Source organism: Xyrauchen texanus, chromosome 31 (assembly GCF_025860055.1).
Source record: "Xyrauchen texanus isolate HMW12.3.18 chromosome 31, RBS_HiC_50CHRs, whole genome shotgun sequence".
NCBI lineage: Eukaryota > Metazoa > Chordata > Actinopteri > Cypriniformes > Catostomidae > Xyrauchen > Xyrauchen texanus.
Genome location: NC_068306.1, coordinates 10,007,616 through 10,027,296, shown reverse-complemented (window position 1 = coordinate 10,027,296; position 19,681 = coordinate 10,007,616). Strand labels below are relative to the sequence as shown.

Sequence of the window (19,681 nt, the reverse complement as noted above, 5' to 3'; positions counted from 1 at the left end):
AAAATGTGATCGGATGACAAAAACCACATACGAAGGTAGTGCAAAACACATCTGATCCCATTGCATTTGAGATGTTAACACTATCTGTCCTGACAGCATGAAGGTACCATCCCTCACCTGTCAATCATCCGCTGCACTAAGACCAAAGTTTATACTTAGCCAGTTACAAGTGGCTTTAAAAGGAAATAACTGTCCGATCTGAATATTTGAAAAAGCAGATATATATACACAAGCATGAGAACTTCATGAATCTTATTCAGTGTGTCTGATATCAACATGCAGAGACACAGATGACAAGCACACATGCCTTTAATACAGGTACTTCACTAAAATAACAGCCAATTCTGCTCGAAATGTTGCATTTATGCTTAGATTAAATTTCAGCTGCATCTGGGAGGAACAGCGTGCCTTTTTTTGCAGCTTTCCTTGTCTGAATTTGTTGTGCTTTAATATCATGCAGTAACACAGTGACATAGTGATTAATGTGTATCATTATGAAATCAGAGACCTTCCCCTGGAAATTATGAGATGCATTTAAGTGAAAGGTGTAAACAGCGATATGTCTCGCTTGAACACATGTGATCAGATCACCCAAGACACATCTTTAAACAAGGTGTAAATGGGGTCTGTGAGTGGAGATGATAACATTAACATAAGTGTTTTGGGGCACTTTGCTGTATATCAGTCATGGGACAAAGGTGTGAAGAGTTAAGATGATAGAACAGTTTGTAAATCTGCAAAAAGATTTGGATGTTTTGTTCAAACTTTTGTGAACAGCACTTAGAGCAGACATTACCATCAAAGCCAGCTTTGAGTCGGTTCTTTTCAATGAACTGGGACACAACTTGATCTGAATGATTCATAAAAGAATTGGTCTGAATTTTACAAATTAAAAAACAAACATCAAGTAGTCAATGACAGGAAAGGTCATATAAATGTATTGGAAATGTATTAAATTGACTACTTGCTCTCGTGTTGATTAAAACTCACCAGCCATAGTGATGTCAGAGCAAATTGTTCTGACACATTGCTCTTTTTCAGTGAACTTGCTTACAAATTGGTCAGGATGATTCATTCGCAAATTGTCCTCCATTTGGCAAATTTTTAAACATCCTTATGCACTGAACCCTGTTTGTGAAAAAGTACTGTAGTACTTTTAGATTAAACCTGAAATGTGTCACTGAAATGTAAGAATAGGCAAGTTAATAATTTTTTATAGTGTTTTGACGAGGTGCTTGATGTTTAACATAAACAAAGACAAGAAAGTTACTTGCTAGTAGTTCATCAACCATTTAAACGGTGACTGATCAATGTTTCGAATTTGTGAAATGTTTGAGTGTGGATGTTTTAACAGCAAGAATGGCTTGATGTTCCTTGATTCACTTGGAATATTTGTGAATTTTGGAATACATTTTTTTTGGAAAACAAAAGTGTTCCACAGTGTTTGCATTCATTGAATTCTATTACTATGTATATATTGGTATTAGCCTATATCGGTAAATAGTTTCTCTAGATATTGGCATTAGCCATTGAAAAATCCATTTGGTTGACCATTAGTATTTTCCCTCCAAATAACCATCATACTGACACCGTGTCCCAAATAATTGCAAAACACACACACACACACACACACACACACACACACACATTGACAACTCACATCACTTCAAATGGCATCACTTCATTAGTATTCAACAAGCATTCATCATGTTGGCAGGGAGCCAGCCCTGTCAGTGGGTCTGTTTACCACACAATATTTCCTCAGTCCATTGGGATCCCATCACTCGGTCCCCTAGTTCCTGTTTTTTACTCGACTTGAGCATGCCTTACTCAGACCTCAGTCTCCAAGACAGTGTCTGTACATAGGAAGGACAGCTTCTCCCTGAAGAATAGCCTGGTAGTCTCAAAAGATCTTTTTCCTGAATTCCTCAGAAATAGTCTTTGTTGGTTACAACAATGTTTGACTTCTTTTAATTTATGATACTGTACTATAACGAGGTTCAATGGACAGGAGGAGGCGAGAACTGGCTGAAAAGTCAAAATAATATTTAATTAAATAAAAAGAAACAAACATAAACACACACGGCAGCTGCCTGTAGCTCTCTCTCTCTCTAGAACTACCGCCTCCGGTGGCCTTTGTCCCTCGCGACAGCTTGATTAGCCTGATCAGGGGCTTGGTGTGTCATCACGACCCGACCTCCTCCTTGCCACACATATATGGAATTTTAATTTAGTAATTTAGTAATTTTTACATTCATTTTATATTTAATTAATTAGCAGACACTTTTATTCAAAGCTACTTAAAAATGAGAAACATGAAGCAATTTGTCATACAAAAGTCAACAGAATCTGCAGTATTTCACTGCCAATTTCTTAAAGTGGCTGGAGTAGTATAGAAGCTAGAAGAAAGGGACAGATTATTATTGGTAAAGTAAGTACAATTGTGTAAATTGATAAAGTGTTTGCGGAATAGGTGTTTTCAGCTGGTTCTTGAATGTTGAGATTGTGGCTGCAGATCGTGTTGAGATTGGAAGCTCATTCCACCTTAGAGGAACAGAGAGTGAATGATGGTGAAATAGATTGTGCCTCTTTGCTATGTGATCTACAGGTGCTGCTTGTTCATTGACCACAGAGAGCAAGTTGGAACATAGACCTGGAGGAGTGAATTGAAGTAAGAGAGTGCTGTTCCATAGGCCAGAGTTGAAGCTTTTAATTTGTTGCGGGCAGCTACTAGTAGCCGGTGGGGTGAAATCAAGAGTGGGGTGACGTGAGCCCTCTTTGGCTGATTGAAGAACAGTCTTGCTGCTACAATCTGGACCATCTACAGTGCCTTAATTGTACTAGCTGGGTGGCTGGCCAACAGAGCATTGCAGTAGTCCAGTATTGAAATAATCAGAGTTTGGTCCAGGAGCTGTGCAGCATTTTCTGATAGGAAAAGTCTGATTTTCCAGATATTGTCAAGCACGATCCTGCTGGGCTGTGCAGTTGGTGAGATGTGGGCGGTGAAGTTAACCTGGTCATCTAACACCACTCCCAGGTTCCGAGCTGTCCTTAATGTTAATGTGGTTTAACCAATATGAATAGAGGTTGTGATCAAAATGGGTTTGCTAGGATCACAAGGAGCTCTGTCTTGGCAAGGTTGAGTTGAAAGTGGTGTTCCTTCATCAGGCCGAAATCTCAGAGAGGCAGTCAAAGATATGAGCTGAGACGGTGGGGTCATCGGGCTGGAACAACTGGTAAAGTTGCATATCATCTGCATAGCAGTGGTAGGAAAAGCCACGTGCCTTAATGATCGGTTATGTGGATCGAGAAGAGGAGGGGTCCAAACACTGATCCCTGAGGAACATCAGTGGTCAACTGGTGTGACTTGTTCACCTCTCCTCTCTAGGTGACCTTGAAGGACCTGCCTGTGAGGTATGACTCAAACCATCCATGCACAGTTCTTGTGATGCCCAGGCAAGAGAGAGTGGACCGGAGGATCTGGTGATTCACTGTTTCAAAAGCAGCAGAAGTGTCAAGGAGGATGAGAACAGATGATTTGAGTTCGCTCTTGCCAGTCATAGAGTTTCAGCTACTGACAAGAGTGTTCTTTTGAAGCCAGATAGAAGTCTGTCAAGTATTTTCAGATATGAAAATAAATAATTTTTAAATCATTATATTAGCATTTTCATTGGCGGATGTCGCATGCAGATAATATAAAAAATGTAAGTTAGGTTTGTGCTTATGTAGTTTACAGTGTTTTTTAACAGACAAAACAGTATAGATATATTTTCAGTATCCGCAACTATTGGCCAAAGATTGTTTAGTCTTTATATTTTAATTAGAACAGCAGAATGTGAATGGTCAGCCATGGACAAGCTCAGTTGTTGTGAAATGTTATGAATGTCAGTTTGAATTTTCCTTTGATCCACACAGTCGTTATACAAATGTGCTTGAAATTGAATGTGTTTCAACAACTTGAACGTTGAAATGGCAGAGTAGGTCTTTTCTAGAAATCACAATGCAATGATTTGGCCTGTGGGTGGGTGAAATAAGTCAGATTTACACACGTTTACTTGATTACACATTCACACGCTCCCAGTATTGTGAGGGTGGAATGTGATATAGTTACCTGCTGTCACATCTTCATTAAAAATACATGAGCTTTAGTTGCAGCCTAATCATGTTTCTCGATTTTTGCAACATGCCTCTTTGCTAAGGTACCAAGCTGAAACCTGAAAACTCTACAACCAGACATTAGAATATTTACAATAACTGTCAAATTGAGAATAATAAGCAAACTGCACACAAACTCTTGCACAATATCCTGCAATTCCAAATATGTTAAGTTTTAGACATCATTATTTGATAGATATGAATACAGTACACAATGCAAATACACCCACCCATATATAGTGCATTTTCACTGTCTGGATTGCCTGACTACAGTATATGGCCTCCCCATGTCTTGTGATTTCTCCTTTGATGGCAGCCAGACCTCTGTATTTTTTTTTGTTGTGTTATTTAAATCGAACGATGCTGCAGAAAATCTACTTGCTGATGTGGCAATATTATATGGAATACTGTTATCCTTTTTACTGCCAATATTGAATGGGTGTACATTACATTTTCTCTCTCCATTTCTTAGCCAAGGTCAGCATTTTGCTTGTATATTTGTAGCATTTTTTCTGTTGCCCCTGCCTTTGACTAATAAGGTCTGGACTGTTTTGCAGTATAATTTGGCCTGCCAAGTTAATGTTTCGCCTGACTGTGGAGAGGACGAATTAGCTGCCACTCCACTGAAGCAAAACTTGCGTGTCCAGCGTCTTTAAAGGAATAACAGTTATATCTAATCCGTTATAGCTTTATTAAAGTTCAAATGATATGGAAGCAGATCATCTAAATAACTACAAACTCCGAAACTGGCAATTCTGTGCAATCATCGTCTCTTCTATGAGAAGGGAGAAAGATTGAAACTGCATACGGCTGATGTTCACTCTGTCGCAGGGACGCTTGTCCTCGAGCGCACACTTGCTGCAGCTAGATTATAACGTGATGGTTCGTGACTTATTGGAACATAAAAAAGCACGTTTAATACAACCTTTTAAGTCTGGGCACAAGCTGAATAGTCTGCTAAGAGCTAATGATTATTCGGTGCAATAGTCGGCAAATAGTCTAATAATTGTTCTGATAATTGTTATATTAATCGATTAGCAAAATAATCTAATCAGTTGCAGCCCTAAATCTAATCTATAACTCTGAATCTGTAAATCTTGATATTGCAGTCTTTAGGCACAATCAAGACTTCAAGGTCGATTACACTTCCTCGTACACTATGTATGCGTCAAGTGCTAGGAAGTGTACTTTAGCTTGAAATCATGATCACCAAGGAGACAGCTGATGTAAAGGATTATAGTGAAAAATGTTGGTCTTTTCTCAGTCAACTGGATTATATTAATATATACTTCTATTCAAGATCTATTCTCTAAAAGCAAGTCTAAATATCTTATATGCTGCTTCTCAGTAAATGCATTCACTGAGCCATCACATTATAATCTAGCTGCATTAAGCGTGCACGCTCGAGTGTGACTCAGCCAGGTGCAGTTTCAATCTCCCCCCCTTAGATAGGGACATTTGCGCAACTCATAGAAGAGGTGCTGACTGCACAGTCAAATGCCAGTTTTAGAGTTTGTAGTTATTTATATGACCAGCTTCCTTATTATTTGAACTTTATTAAAGCTATAACGCATTAAATATAACTGCATTAAAGATGTAACGCCGGGGTGATTCCTTTAAAGATGCTCGACTCGCAAGTTTTGCTTCAGCTCTGGCTCCTCTCATTCCACAACGAGAGTGCTTCTGTATTTACTTACGATCTTCATCACCTGAAGCTGTTTGGAAGGGTCAGAGTGCATCTGGACTGTAAAGTGTGTAATTCTTCCTCTCCTCAGTCGGTCGCGAGCTGCAGTGTTGCTCTCATCGTTAGCGTTTAATGTAATCTCATGTTACGTTAATGAGATCAAATGACTATTCGGCAATTTTTGTCGACAATTTTTTATTATTGACACTGTCGATAACGTCGACTAATCGTTTCAGCCCTATTATACACCTTAGTTGTTTACAATCTTGTCTGCGTTTGCATGTTTGTATTAAACACAGGAATCCATCAATCTGTGCTACCTGGTTATGGTATATGACAGCTACACTCATCTCATCCAAACTAATTTCATTCTGAAATAATCTGGTCAGGAATGACAGGCAGTATAAATGCAGACTAATGCACCTATTGAGGAATTTCAGACATTCAGGAAGCAGAAGTGGGTTAAAGTGGCTGAAGTGGGCCTTTTCTTACCCTCTTTTACCCTCTCTACAGTGTGTCCTTTCTGGGCAAGTGAGCTTCAAAGCCATGAGGGTGAATAAGATGCTCATTGTATAATTTTGAACAGCATGAATAGCTATTGAGAGCATGCAGGGTGATGTTGTGGGCGTGACATACTTATGCAGAATGGATGTCGTGCAATGGTTCTCGTTTCAACTGTTAGAGAGCTTATGAAGGCCAAGTTGAATACCAGGAAGTTTAGACTACCTTATTGACCTTTCAAACCAAAAAAAATGGAGTGAGTTAGGTCTGGGATATTTATATTTTGGACTATATTTATTAAATATCTCAATTGCTCTGAAATATTGAGATTTCCATGAAGTGCAAGAAATGGTTAAATCAATTTTGAATTAATTAATTGAAACCATTGAGTTTGAATTCATGAAAATGAATCAGACTTACCAACACTAATGTTCTTTTTGGTCAGAGATGCTATTACAAAATCTTACCTTTTAGACAGTGACATTTTGTGGCCGAAATACAGTTATCTCATTGGGAATCTGCGCGATCGTGAATTTCACACAAACTGATTTTGCGTGGAGTTAAAATTTAGTGAACTTTGACAAGCAAATTTGCCTCATTGACCAAAAGGAACATGCTTGGTTAGGCCTTTTATTGGACCTTTTAGGGCTCCAGACTGTGACTAAAATGGTTGCAGATGTGACCAAAAATAATTGATTGCGACAATAATTTAAAATCTAGTCACCATTGGCGACAGTCTGGTTGCGTGCGTTCATATGCGGTTTCGTCAGATATCATCTTGTGAGTTATTGAATACATGTTTAGAGCATGCACTGGTGTGTTTCACGTCGCTTTTAATCCATTCAGTTTGGGATGAGCTTGCTGCACCGCACACAACAACAAACCCAGCACGACAGAGTCCTGACCAATGAACCAGGTCTTTTTCAAGAATCTCCTGAAAAGAGTGTGTGAACTCAGGAGCTCAGGTTAGCAGTTTGAGTCAGAGTCACTTTCTCATCAAAACATTCGTCAGTGAGCTCACAACTGGGAGAGCAGACATTTGAAAATAGGAGTCCTATGTGTATTTGGGCTACTTTATAATTAAAAGTCCCTCACCATATCATATATTTGAGATCCAGCTTTTGACACTTGGGACAATTAAGGGACACATACACAACTATTTTACATGGTGCAAACATTCATTGATGCTTTAAGAAGGCAACACACCACTATATGCATACTATGCTTTATGTAAATATCTGCTTATGTAGATTTTGAAGGGCAGTACTAAATAAAATAAATGTTTTATCTCTTATATTTATATAAATTATGAAAGGGGTGTGAACAAAAAGGTAATGGACACTTGCATAACTTCTCAACTATACTGTTTATTAAACCTCTGATTAATGGGTTATCAGCTGTATTCCTTTTCTTCTGCTTTCTATCTTGTTTCTGAACAACAATCTAAATCGAGCAATTATATGATTTGGTGACTTAGAACAGCCATTTGGCTCCTTAATGTTTCAGTAAAGGAGCCAATGGCTCCTAAGTAATTTGTTTTAGTCTGGAGCCCTGTGTTTGGGCGTTACTTTGAAAACAGCTACACTGAATATTAACAATGGACAACAATATAATTTAATGGCAAGTGTATTTTTAACTTCACTCTCCCGAAGTATCTGTAGTTCTTCTCCCCCATAGCGATTTATTTCTCACAGACACTATAGCATTTAAACAGTTCCGTCCTCCTGTCCAGCAATAATGTCAAAAGCGTTCTTGGCTGCTGTGTCCTTTTTCATCCTCTTTTAGACAAAAAGAGGGAAGTGAGGTGAAATTAGGACACTCTCATGACTTAGACCCATCTTAAATTTAGGCCACTGGGCCGAATTACTTTCTTCCGGACTCTTACGAGAGGTATTGATTTATTCATGATGTGTTGTTTTGTGTGTGTCATGTTTTACAGAACGAATCTCGCATTCTTCGTGTCAAGGTCATTGCTGGCATTGATCTGGCGAAGAAGGACATTATTGGAGCCAGGTAAGAAAGAATTAAAGAATGTGCAGAGAGAGCAATGCACCTGTTCTGTCTGTTCCCTCATTCATTACCAAATGCAAATTTTGGAACCGTTAAGATGTGTGTGTGCGTGCATATATGTGTGTGTTTGTGTGTTACCTCCTTTAGCCATGTGCCAGAAAACTGAGCTGCACTCAGGAGATCTGTCTTTCTAGCCATTTAGACAATAGACTTATACAAATAAATGATCTGTTTGTTTTGAAAGGTGCACAAAGAGAAATGCTCGGCTGATTGCATTTGTGCAATGTTGTAAGTTCTATTTATTTAACTTTAAAAAATTTCAGGTCCAAAAGTCAGAGGTCAGAGAGTGCATAATATGGCACTAACGTCATTTCTAAACTCTGTTCATTGCAAGTAAACTTTTATGTTTATACTGCATGCAATTTCATAGGCCTGTAACGCGGTACAAGGGAAAGGAGGCGAGAACCGGCTTGCCAATACAAATAATCATTTAATTGTTAACTTATGCAAAAGACATACAACACAAACATACAGGGCAGCTGTCTGTAGCTCTCTCCCGAACTGCCGCCTCCAGCCTCCTTTATCTCTCTCGTCGGCTCGATTAGCCTGATACAGCCCGGCCCGCCCTCCTCCTTGCCACAAGGCCTTTCAAAATATTTCCTGCCAACATTGTACTAAGGATGACACCATACCAAATTTTTTGTAGTCGACACCAATACCAGCCAAATTTTATGATTCTCAATGCCAAATTTGATACCATGGCTTCCAAATTTGATACCATGGCAACACACTTCTTTATTTTAACTTAAAGCTGAAATATGTCATTCTTGCGACACTAGCGCCATCTGAATACACCCCTGTCTGCTGTTGGTCAAACAAAGAGATAGTCCCGCCCCCAACTAAAGCCATTGGTTGAGTAACATTTTTAGGGCAGGTCTAAGCGGGTCTCTCAAAACAAACAGAAATTTTCATAGCACTATAGAGACACAGACTTATGGTTTTCGAGGCTAACTTAGAGTTAATCTCATATTAAGCTTGGATAGGAGAAAGTATTTTAAAAAGACAGAAAAAGTTACATACTTCATTATTAATGACTTGATTTATAAACTTTTGCTAAAACAAGTAATCTTGTAATGAGTAAAGCTTGTAAATATATTACTTTTTAAACTCTGATCTGAGTCTTGTGAGCAGGTTTGGTATGAAATTATCCTTTATCAATCAACTTCAAATTTATAGTGTCTCGTGCTTGGCTCTTTGTATGTGTAATGACTTTTAGCAGATAAATACAACCTTATCAGCTGTTCCCTGTTTTATTGCATAATGGACCTATTTGTTGTTACTGCTTAACAGATCATTGTATTTTATTCCCCTTTTCTCACAGTTGGAGTCTCCTCATATACAGTAGATACAGACAAAATGGCATGTTAACTTATTAGGTTTTTGTTTATGTCGTATATTTGGGAATGATTACCCATAGTTATGTAGCTAAGCTACTCTGTGTAACTAAGAAAGCCAAGAAACTGGTGTTTATGACATTTTGCAGCCTTTTTTCATTTAGCTGATATACAGTATGTTTGCAGGTTTTCTTTGGCACATTTCATACACAATGGCAATTCAAAATGTTTTACATATACATTTTAAAGAAAATACAAGATACTGTACCTGAAAAAAATGTAAAACAATAAAGAAAATGAAATTAAGAATAAAAAGTAATTTTTTTTAAATGACATTGCGAAAAAGTTATATAAGAATAGAATATAAATCAGAATAATACAAATTAAAGAAAGACAAACCAAAGTGATTCAGTGAAATCAGTAGGTCCAGCACAATGCTCAGTCAGAACATGCACAGCTAAACAGATGTGTTTTCAGTCTGGATTTAAATGTGGCTACTGTTGGGGCACATCTCTTCTGGAAGCTGGTTCCAGTTGCGGGTGGCGTAATGGCTAAACACTGTCTCAGCTTGCTTTGAGTGAACCCTCTGTATGTCTAACTGACTTGATCCTAATGATCTGAGAGGTCTGTTACTGGTTTATATTCAACAAGCATATCTGAAATGTATTTAGGTCCTAGGCTGTTGAGCGAATTATAAATGAGTAGTAGAACTTTAAAATCAATTCTAAATGTAACTGGAAGCCAGTGTAAATATCTGAGGACTGGAGTAATATGCTCAGATATTTTGGTTCAGTGAGAATCCTGGCAGTGGTATTCTGAATGAGCTGCAGTTGTCTAATGGTCTTTTTGGGAAGGCCGGTTAGGAGTCCATTGCAATGGTCTACCCTACTGGTGATGAATGCATGAACAAGTTTCTCTAAGCCTTGACTGGATACAAAATATCTCATTTTGACTATATTTTTAAGATGATAATGGGTTGATTTAGTTGATGTGACTACTGAAACTAATGTCTGAATCCAAAATTACATTTTGTCTTTAGGCCCTTGGAGTCAAGGTATGTATTCACCTTTGGAATTTCACCTTTATTGCCAAATGCAATGACCTCTGTCTTGTCATTGTTTAACTGAAGGAAGTTTTGGCACATCCAACTGTTAATTTCATCAATGCACTGGCACAGAGAGTCTATGGTGCTGTAGTCATTTGGCGATAGATAGATCTGCGTATCGTCTGCATAGATATGGTATGCAATTTGGTTCTTTTTCATAATTTGGCCTAGTAAGAGCATATAAAGTTTGAATGGGGCAGTGCAAGAATTGAGCCTTGTGCAACTCCACATGTCATGGATGTCCACTCAGATTCATGGTTGCCTATGTTCACATAGTAACCTCTATCTTCTAGATATGACCCGAATAATGATTTTGCCTATAAAAAGGCGATTTAAATTTGGGCTGTAGTTCAGTATTGAGTTATCTAGATTGTTATTTTTAAGAAGGGGCTTGACAACTGCAGTTTTCAGGGACTTCAGAAATGTGCATAAAAGGAGTGACGCATTTACTATTTCTGACAGATCTTTTTTCCAGACAGTTAAACACATTTGATAAATGTTTTGAGGAGTCTGTCAAGACAGCAGGTTGAAGTTCTAAGATGCTGTACTATTTCTTCCAGGGTTTTGTCATTTAATTTCCTCAAAATCTGACATATTTTCTGACATTTTTGTGGTGGGTGCTGTCTAACCTTGAGGATCAGCTGATCGCCATTCTAATATAAATTATCTTCTTCATGAAAAAAGATGCAAACTTGTTGCATTTTCTGTCAGAGAGCATTTCACAGGCAACCTGTGTTGGGCTTTTTTTTAGTCTCTCTTCAGTAGCAAAAAGAGGGAGAAGAAGGTCTGCCTAGCTGCACCTAATTACAAATTGAAAGCATGAAGGCTGTCTTTATAAATATTATAATGGACTTTAAGTTTCCTGGATTCTATTTTCATGTGTACAGATTTTGTTGTTTCGGAAGGAAATTGGAAAGGAAATTCACCAAAGTGGCATTCAATTGATCACAAAATATAGTCAGGACATAACTGATGTAAAAAAACAGCACCATCGCTATTTGAAAGTTATTTTTGATCAAATCTAGATAGGCCCCATTTCCAGTAGCCACCACTCCAACACCTTATCCTTGAGAAATCATGCTAAACTAATTTGGTACTAGAAAATCACTTGCCATTATATCAAACACAGTTGAAAGCTATTTGGTTCATTAAATGAAGTTTAACATCGTCTTTGTGTTTGTTTTTGAGTTGCCACAGTATGCAATAGACTGGCATGTCTTAAGGTCAATATGAGTTAAAAAATGGCAAAAAAGAAACCGCTTTCTCTAGAAACTTGTCAGTCAATCATTGTTTTGAGTAATAAAGGCTATACAATGCTTGAGATTTCATACAAAGTTGTACACTACAGTCTTCAAAGCTAAAGGACAACTGGCTCTAACAAGGACAGAAAGAGATGTGGAAGGACTGAGGTACAACTAAAAACAGAGCATAAGTACTAGGGCTGCCACCTAATAGTCGACCAATGGTTAGTGAATGAGGAGTCTTTGTCGACCAAGTTCTGATTGGTTGGTTGGTCGCAGAAAAACTATGAAGAAGACCGGTATTACTACTGGTTGGACGTTAGGTTGTACTATGGGGTCATTTTCGTTAAGCAGGGTAAGGGTTAAGCCTACACAATGAAGCAAGACACATTGATTTCAAACTTTGAACTTTTATTATTTATTTATTTTAAAAAAAAATCAAATGAAACTGGAAAAAAAATTAAGTGCAATTAAAATGCTTGTTGTTCAACTTTTTGAAAAATGCTTTACAGCAGTTGTGAAGGGCAACATCTCTCTGGCAAAGAACATACTTCATCTGTGCATTCTCTACCGGTCGGTTATTTCGTTGTCTGGGTAAATACATTGTGTGTGAAGACATTTATGAAGGAATAAAAACCTTCATGATATATACAGTGAGGAAAATAAGTATTTGAACACCCTGCTATTTTGCAAGTTCTCCCACTTGGAAATCATGGAGGGGTCTGAAATTGTCATCGTAGGTGCATGTCCACTGTGAGAGACATAATCTAAAAAAAAAAATCCAGAAATCACAATGTATGATTTTTTAACTATTTATTTGTATGATACAGCTGAAAATAAGTATTTGAACACCTGTCTATCAGCTAGAATTCTGACCCTCAAAGACCTGTTAGTCTGCCTTTAAAATGTCCACCTCCACTCCATTTATTTTCCTAAATTAGATGCACCTGTTTGAGGTCGTTAGCTGCATAAAGACACCTGTCCACCCCATACAATCAGTAAGAATCCAACTACTAACATGGCCAAGACCAAAGAGCTGTCCAAAGACACTAGAGACAAAATTGTACACCTCCACAAGGCTGGAAAGGGCTACGGGGAAATTGCCAAGCAGCTTGGTGAAAAAAGGTCCACTGTTGGAGCAATCATTAGAAAATGGAAGAAGCTAAACATGACTGTCAATCTCCCTCGGACTGGGGCTCCATGCAAGATCTCACCTCATGGGGTCTCAATGATCCTAAGAAAGGTGAAAAATCAGCCCAGAACTACACGGGAGGAGCTGGTCAATGACCTGTAAAGAGCTGGGACCACCGTTTCCAAGGTTACTGTTGGTAATACACTAAGACGTCATGGTTTGAAATCATGCATGGCACGGAAGGTTCCCCTGCTTAAACCAGCACATGTCAAGGCCCGTCTTAAGTTTGCCAATGACCATTTGGATGATCCAGAGGAGTCATGGGAGAAAGTCATGTGGTCAGATGAGACTAAAATAGAACTTTTTGGTCATAATTCCACTAACCGTGTTTGGAGGAAGAAGAATGATGAGTACCATCCCAAGAACACCATCCCTACTGTGAAGCATGGGGGTGGTAGCATCATGCTTTGGGGGTGTTTTTCTGCACATGGGACAGGGCTGACTGCACTGTATTAAGGAGAGGATGACCGGGGCCATGTATTGCGAGATTTTGGGGAACAACCTCCTTCCCTCAGTTAGAGCATTGAAGATGGGTCGAGGGTGGGTCTTCCAACATGACAATGACCCGAAGCACACAGCCAGGATAACCAAGGAGTGGCTCTGTAAGAAGCATATCAATGTTCTGGCGTGGCCTAGCCAGTCTCCAGACCTAAACCCAATAGAGAATCTTTGGAGGGAGCTCAAACTCTGTGTTTCTCAGCGACAGCCCAGAAACCTGACTGATCTAGAGAAGATCTGTGTGGAGGAGTGGGCCAAAATCCCTCCTGCAGTGTGTGCAAACCTGGTGAAAAACTACAGGAAACGTTTGACCTCTGTAATTGCAAACAAATGCTACTGTACCAAATATTAACATTGATTTTCTCAGGTGTTCAAATACTTATTTGCAGCTGTATCATACAAATAAATAGTTAAAAAATCATACATTGTGATTTCTGGATTTTTTTTTAGATTATGTCTCTCACAGTGGACATGCACCTACGATGACAATTTCAGACCCCTCCATGATTTCTAAGTGGGAGAACTTGCAAAATAGCAGGGTGTTCAAATACTTATTTTCCTCACTGTATATATATATATATATATATATATATATCACAATATCCAATTACATCGGCAATCCCCGGGCTGAGGGATCAGTGAATATTCTTCCTTTAGTGATTTTGCATTGAATATTAAATTCATTTATTTTAAAAAGGAGGAAAATGCAGGTGGAAAATTACTTCCACAACTGAAGACAAAAACAAGTATAAATGTAAAAATAATAATTATAATGATGATAATAATCACTGAAATGTAAATCCTGGTTTGAGGTGAATGTGTTTTTGTATTATTTTATGTTTTAATCACAGATGTGTAGGCTGCAGAGATGCGCTCACAATGAACTCTGTGGAAATAAAGCGAACTGAACTCAAAGCACCTCCTGAGCGGAGATGTTGGAGGTCATTTGCAGCACTCATAGATGATACTGTTCTTGCAAAAACAAAAAAAAATGCATTAGACAGAAACAAAGAAAGAGTGATAACCTTTTACATGCACGTGTTCCATGAGACTGCACGCCTCCGTAAAAACAGCGAGTCATACATGCGCATAGACGGCTTTTCTGTCAGCTGTTCTTGGTAATATAATAAAGTGTGCTTCATCAAGCTACGGGCAAATTATTAAATATATATATATATATATATATTTAATAATTTGCCCGTAGCTTTATATATATATATTTGAAAGGCTCATTATTACGGTTTAGTATTTCTCTGTAATGTAGAGCAGTGTTAGCAATGTTACTTGTAACATTCTTTCTCAGCCCTGGAACTCAAACCATTTTCTGATGCCCCCTAAATATATATAAGTAATTAAATTAATATCATAACCGGGCTACAACTAGTCGACTTGGAAAATCTCTGGTCAGGGGCAGCCCTAATAAGTACATCAGAGTCTCTAGTTTGAGATATAGACACCCCACATTTCCTCAGCTGACAGCTTCATTGAATTCTACCCGCTCAACACCAGTTTCATGTACAACAGTAAAGAGAAGACTCAGGAGTGCAGCCTTATGGGAAGAATTGCAAGGAAAAAGCCTCTTTTGAAACAGAAAAACATAAAGAAAAAGTTTGAGTGGACAAAGAAACACAGACATTGGACAGCAGATCATTGGAAAAGAGTGTTATGGATCTTTAACCCCATTGAGCTTTTGTGGGATCCGCTAGACTTTAAGGTGTGTGAGAAGTGTCCGACAAGACAGACACATCTATGGTAAGTGCTACAGGAAGTGTGGGGTGAATTTTTTTTTCTAATTGTAATAGTAATTTTTCACATTATTAATGTCCTGACTATACATTGTGGTCAGTTGAATGCCACTTTGGTGAATAAAAGTACCAAGTTCTTTCCATAAGAGCAAATTATGTAAATCATTCCAAACTTTTGGCCTCCAGTGTATGTACCTCTTTTTGACAGATACAGATCTAACTATTTCAAAGAAAATACAGAAATGGTCAGATAGTGCAACTTCCATAATGATAATGGATTAAATTTTCAGACCTTTGCTAACGAGTAGATCAAGAGTGTGTCCACGGTTGTGTGTGGGTCCATCTACATGTTGAGTCAGATCAAAAGTGTTTAAAACTGTTTTGAGTTCTGGGAGCGTTGTATTCAGTATTATCTATATGAATGTTGAAATCCCTAGCAATAACAAAACAGTCAAATTCAGAGTAATTTGTTGATAACAGTTAGGTAAAATGGCCGTATTGAAGTGGTGGTAGATCTAAGTCTTACTATGGTATCATAGTTCTCCTGAAAATAATATTATAGTTGCCATGGTAAATTGTTGTAAAGGGCTGCAATAGTTGGTTTTCAGTTCAAATAAGCTGGAAGAATTCGATAAATGAAACGGCTCTGTGTGCGTCTCTTTCCTTTTGGATCACATTCCTGTATTATATCTCTCTCATTCTGTCAGCCTGCCTCTCTCTCTCTCTCTCTCTCTCTCTCTCTCCCCTGTGGTGAAGACGTCACAGCTCCTTCTGTTGTAACAGTGCTGATCTTTAAGGCATATACAGATACCATATACATATTAGCTTTGTTTTGTGGAGTTTTCACTCACCGTAAATACAGTCATGCAATGTGTCAGGACACTACATCAGTTTCATAAGTGTGTGTGTGTTTAAAAGGCAGCCTGTTGGGAAGTCCGTAACCCTGCATTCTGTGATATTAAGATGCATCTGTGCCAACAGCTCTCTGCTGTCATCATGAATTCATTCAGAACAGTGTTTTTGTTCTCTATTTCTGCCTTGTGGACAGATCGCTCGACTGCACCATACACTGCTAAAGCAAGAGTGCATTTCTGAGTCTGGCACATTGGGTTGTGATGTTACATCTGTGCTAATTAAAAGCAGAACAAATTGATTCCACGTGGCTGTATCACAGATGTCTGAGCAAAGAGTTAGGAAGGTTTGACAGGACCTCACTCAACTCTGTAGACGCCACACAAAAATATTGCCTATCCCTTCTTTCTTTTTTTATATACTGGGAGGCATCATTCTATTTATACATTGCATACCATTTACTGAAAGACAAAAACTGCTGGTGGGTCCACAGGGACGTTATATCACAAAGAAAGTTTACACATAAAACGCTAAAGTCCCTGTATACATACAGTTTAAATCTGATGTTTATATACACTTAGTTTGAACTCATTAAAACAAATTTTTTAACCACTCACAGATTAAATATGATATCGCTGTGGATGTATTTTAAGACCTTACTTCAAAGTCTGTGCCTCTTTGCTTGACATCATGGCAAAATCAGAAGAAATCAGCCAAGACCTAAGAAAATACATTTTGGACCTGCTGGTTTATCCTTGGAAGCAATTTCCAAATGCCTTAATGTACCACGTTCATCTGTACAAATAATACAGTGCAGCAAGTATAAACACCATGGGACCACGCAGACATAATACCGCTCAGGAAGGAGACTCATTGTGTCTCCTAGAGATGAATGTTTGGTGCGAAAAGTGTAAATCAATCCCAGAACAACAGCAAAGGATCTTGTGAAGATGCTGGAGGGAACAGGTCGACAGGTATCTATATCCACAGTAAAACAAGTCCTATATCAACATAATCTGAAAGGCTGCTCAACAAGGAAGAAGCCAATGCTCTAAAACCACCATAAAAAGCCAGACTACAGTTTGCAAGTGCACATGGGGACAAAGATCTTACTTTCTAGAGAAATTTCCTCTGGTCTGATGAAACAACAAAAATGTAACTTTTTGGCCATAATGACCATTGTTATGTTTGGAGGAAAAAGGCAGAGGCTTGCAAGCCGAAGAACACCATCCAAACATGGAAGCGTGTGGGTGGCAGCATCATGTTATTTATTTATTTATTTTTAATTTATTTATTAGGGACCATGTACAATTTCAAACATAAATGTTGCCATTTGATGTATTGTACCAGAGTTAGCCGTAGGCTATTTTACATCTGCAGTCTTCTGGCAGGGTTGTGGGGGTGTTATGCTGCAGGAAGGACTGGTGCACTTCAATATATACTCACCTAAAGGATTATTAGGAACACCTGTTCAATTTCTCATTAATGCAATTATCTAATCAACCAATCACATGGCAGTTGCTTCAATGCATTTAGGGGTGTGGTCCTGGTCAAAACAATCTCCTGAACTCCAAACTGAATGTCAGAATGGGAACGAAAGGTGATTTAAGCAATTTTGAGCGTGGCATGGTTGTTGGTGCCAGACGGGCCGGTCTGAGTATTTCACAGTCTGCTCAGTTACTGGGATTTTCACGCACAACCATTTCTAGGGTTTACAAAGAATGGTGTGAAAAGGGAAAAACATCCAGTATGCGGCAGTCCTGTGGGCTGAAAATGCCTTGTTGATGCTAGAGGTCAGAGGAGAATGGGCCGACTGATTCAAGCTGATAGAAGAGCAACTTTGCCTGAAATAACCACTCGTTACAACCGAGGTATGCAGCAATGCATTTGTGAAGCCACAACACGCACAACCTTGAGGCGGATGGGCTACAACAGCAGAAGACCCCACCGGGTACCACTCATCTCCACTACAAATAGGAAAAAGAGGCTACAATTTGCAAGAGCTCACCAAAATTGGACAGTTGAAGACTGGAAAAATGTTGCCTGGTCTGATTCTCGATTTCTGTTGAGACATTCAGATGGTAGAGTCAGAATTTGGCTTAAACAGAATGAGAACATGGATCCATCATGCCTTGTTACCACTGTGCAGGCTGGTGGTGGTGGTGGTGTAATGGTGTGGAGGATGTTTTCTTGGCACACTTTAGGCCCCTTAGTGCCAATTGGGCATCATTTAAATGCCACGGCCTACCTGGGCATTGTTTCTGACCATGTCCATCCCTTTATGGCCACCGGGTACCCATCCTCTGATGGCTACTTCCAGCAGGATAATGCACCATGTCACTAAGCTCGAATCATTTCAAATTGGTTTCTTTAACATGACAATGAGTTCACTGTACTAAAATGGCCCCCACAGTCACCAGATCTCAACCCAATAGAGCATCTTTGGGATGTGGTGGAACGGGAGCTTCGTGCCCTGGATGTGCATCCCACAAATCTCCATCAACTGCAAGATGCTATCCTATCAATATGTGCCAACATTTCTAAAGAATGCTTTCAGCACCTTGTTGAATCAATGCCACGTAGAATTAAGGCAGTTCTGAAGGTGAAAGGGGGTCAAACACAGTATTAGTATGGTGTTCCTAATAATCCTTTAGGTGAGTGTGTATGTATGTGTGTGTGTGTATATATATATATATATATATATATAGCAACATCTCCAAAGTTGTGGCAAAATGGCTTAAGGACAACAAATTCAGGGTATTGGAGTGGCCATCACAATGCCCTGACCTCAGTCCGATAGAAAATTTGTGGGCAGAACTTAAAAACGTGTGCGAGCAAGGAGGCCTACAAGCCTGAATCAGTTACACCAGTTCTGTCTGGAGGAATGGGACACAAGTCCAGCAACTTATTATGAGAAGCTTCTGGAAGGCTACCCAAAACATTTGACCAAAGTTAAACAATTTAAAGGCAATGCCACTAAATACTAACAAAGTGTATGTAAACTTCTGACCCACTAGGAATGTGATGAAAGAAATAAAAGCTGGAATAAATAATTCTCTCTACTATTATTCTGACATTTCACATTCTTAAAATAAAATAGTGATCCCAACTGACCTAAGACAGGGAATGTTTTCTACGTTTAAATGTCAGGAATTGTGAAAAACTGAGTTTAAATGTATTTGACTAAGGTGTATGTAAACTTCTGACTTCAGCTGTATATGTTGCTGCATATATTGACAAAATATGAATTACATGATATACATTATAGATATGAATGTTATAAAGACATTATATGGTACATATA

At 38.6% G+C, this 19,681-nt stretch overlaps 3 protein-coding genes across 11 annotated transcripts in view; 2 read left to right on the top strand and 1 right to left on the bottom strand.

The window, feature by feature from the left end:
* The window catches only part of LOC127624804 (calpastatin-like), a 711,053-nt gene that overhangs the window by 320,653 nt on the left and 370,719 nt on the right, over positions 1-19,681 (top strand). The gene's annotated exons all lie outside the window — the stretch shown is intronic.
* The window catches only part of LOC127624796 (E3 ubiquitin-protein ligase NEDD4-like), a 125,769-nt gene that overhangs the window by 3,649 nt on the left and 102,439 nt on the right, over positions 1-19,681 (top strand). For all 4 annotated transcript variants that reach the window (XM_052099701.1, XM_052099700.1, XM_052099699.1 and 1 more), the window contains exon 2: positions 8,280-8,353. In XM_052099701.1, the coding sequence (XP_051955661.1) occupies positions 8,280-8,353 (74 nt within the window). The remainder of the gene's footprint in view (positions 1-8,279; positions 8,354-19,681) is intronic.
* The window catches only part of LOC127624799 (drebrin-like), a 175,792-nt gene that overhangs the window by 84,444 nt on the left and 71,667 nt on the right, over positions 1-19,681 (bottom strand). The gene's annotated exons all lie outside the window — the stretch shown is intronic.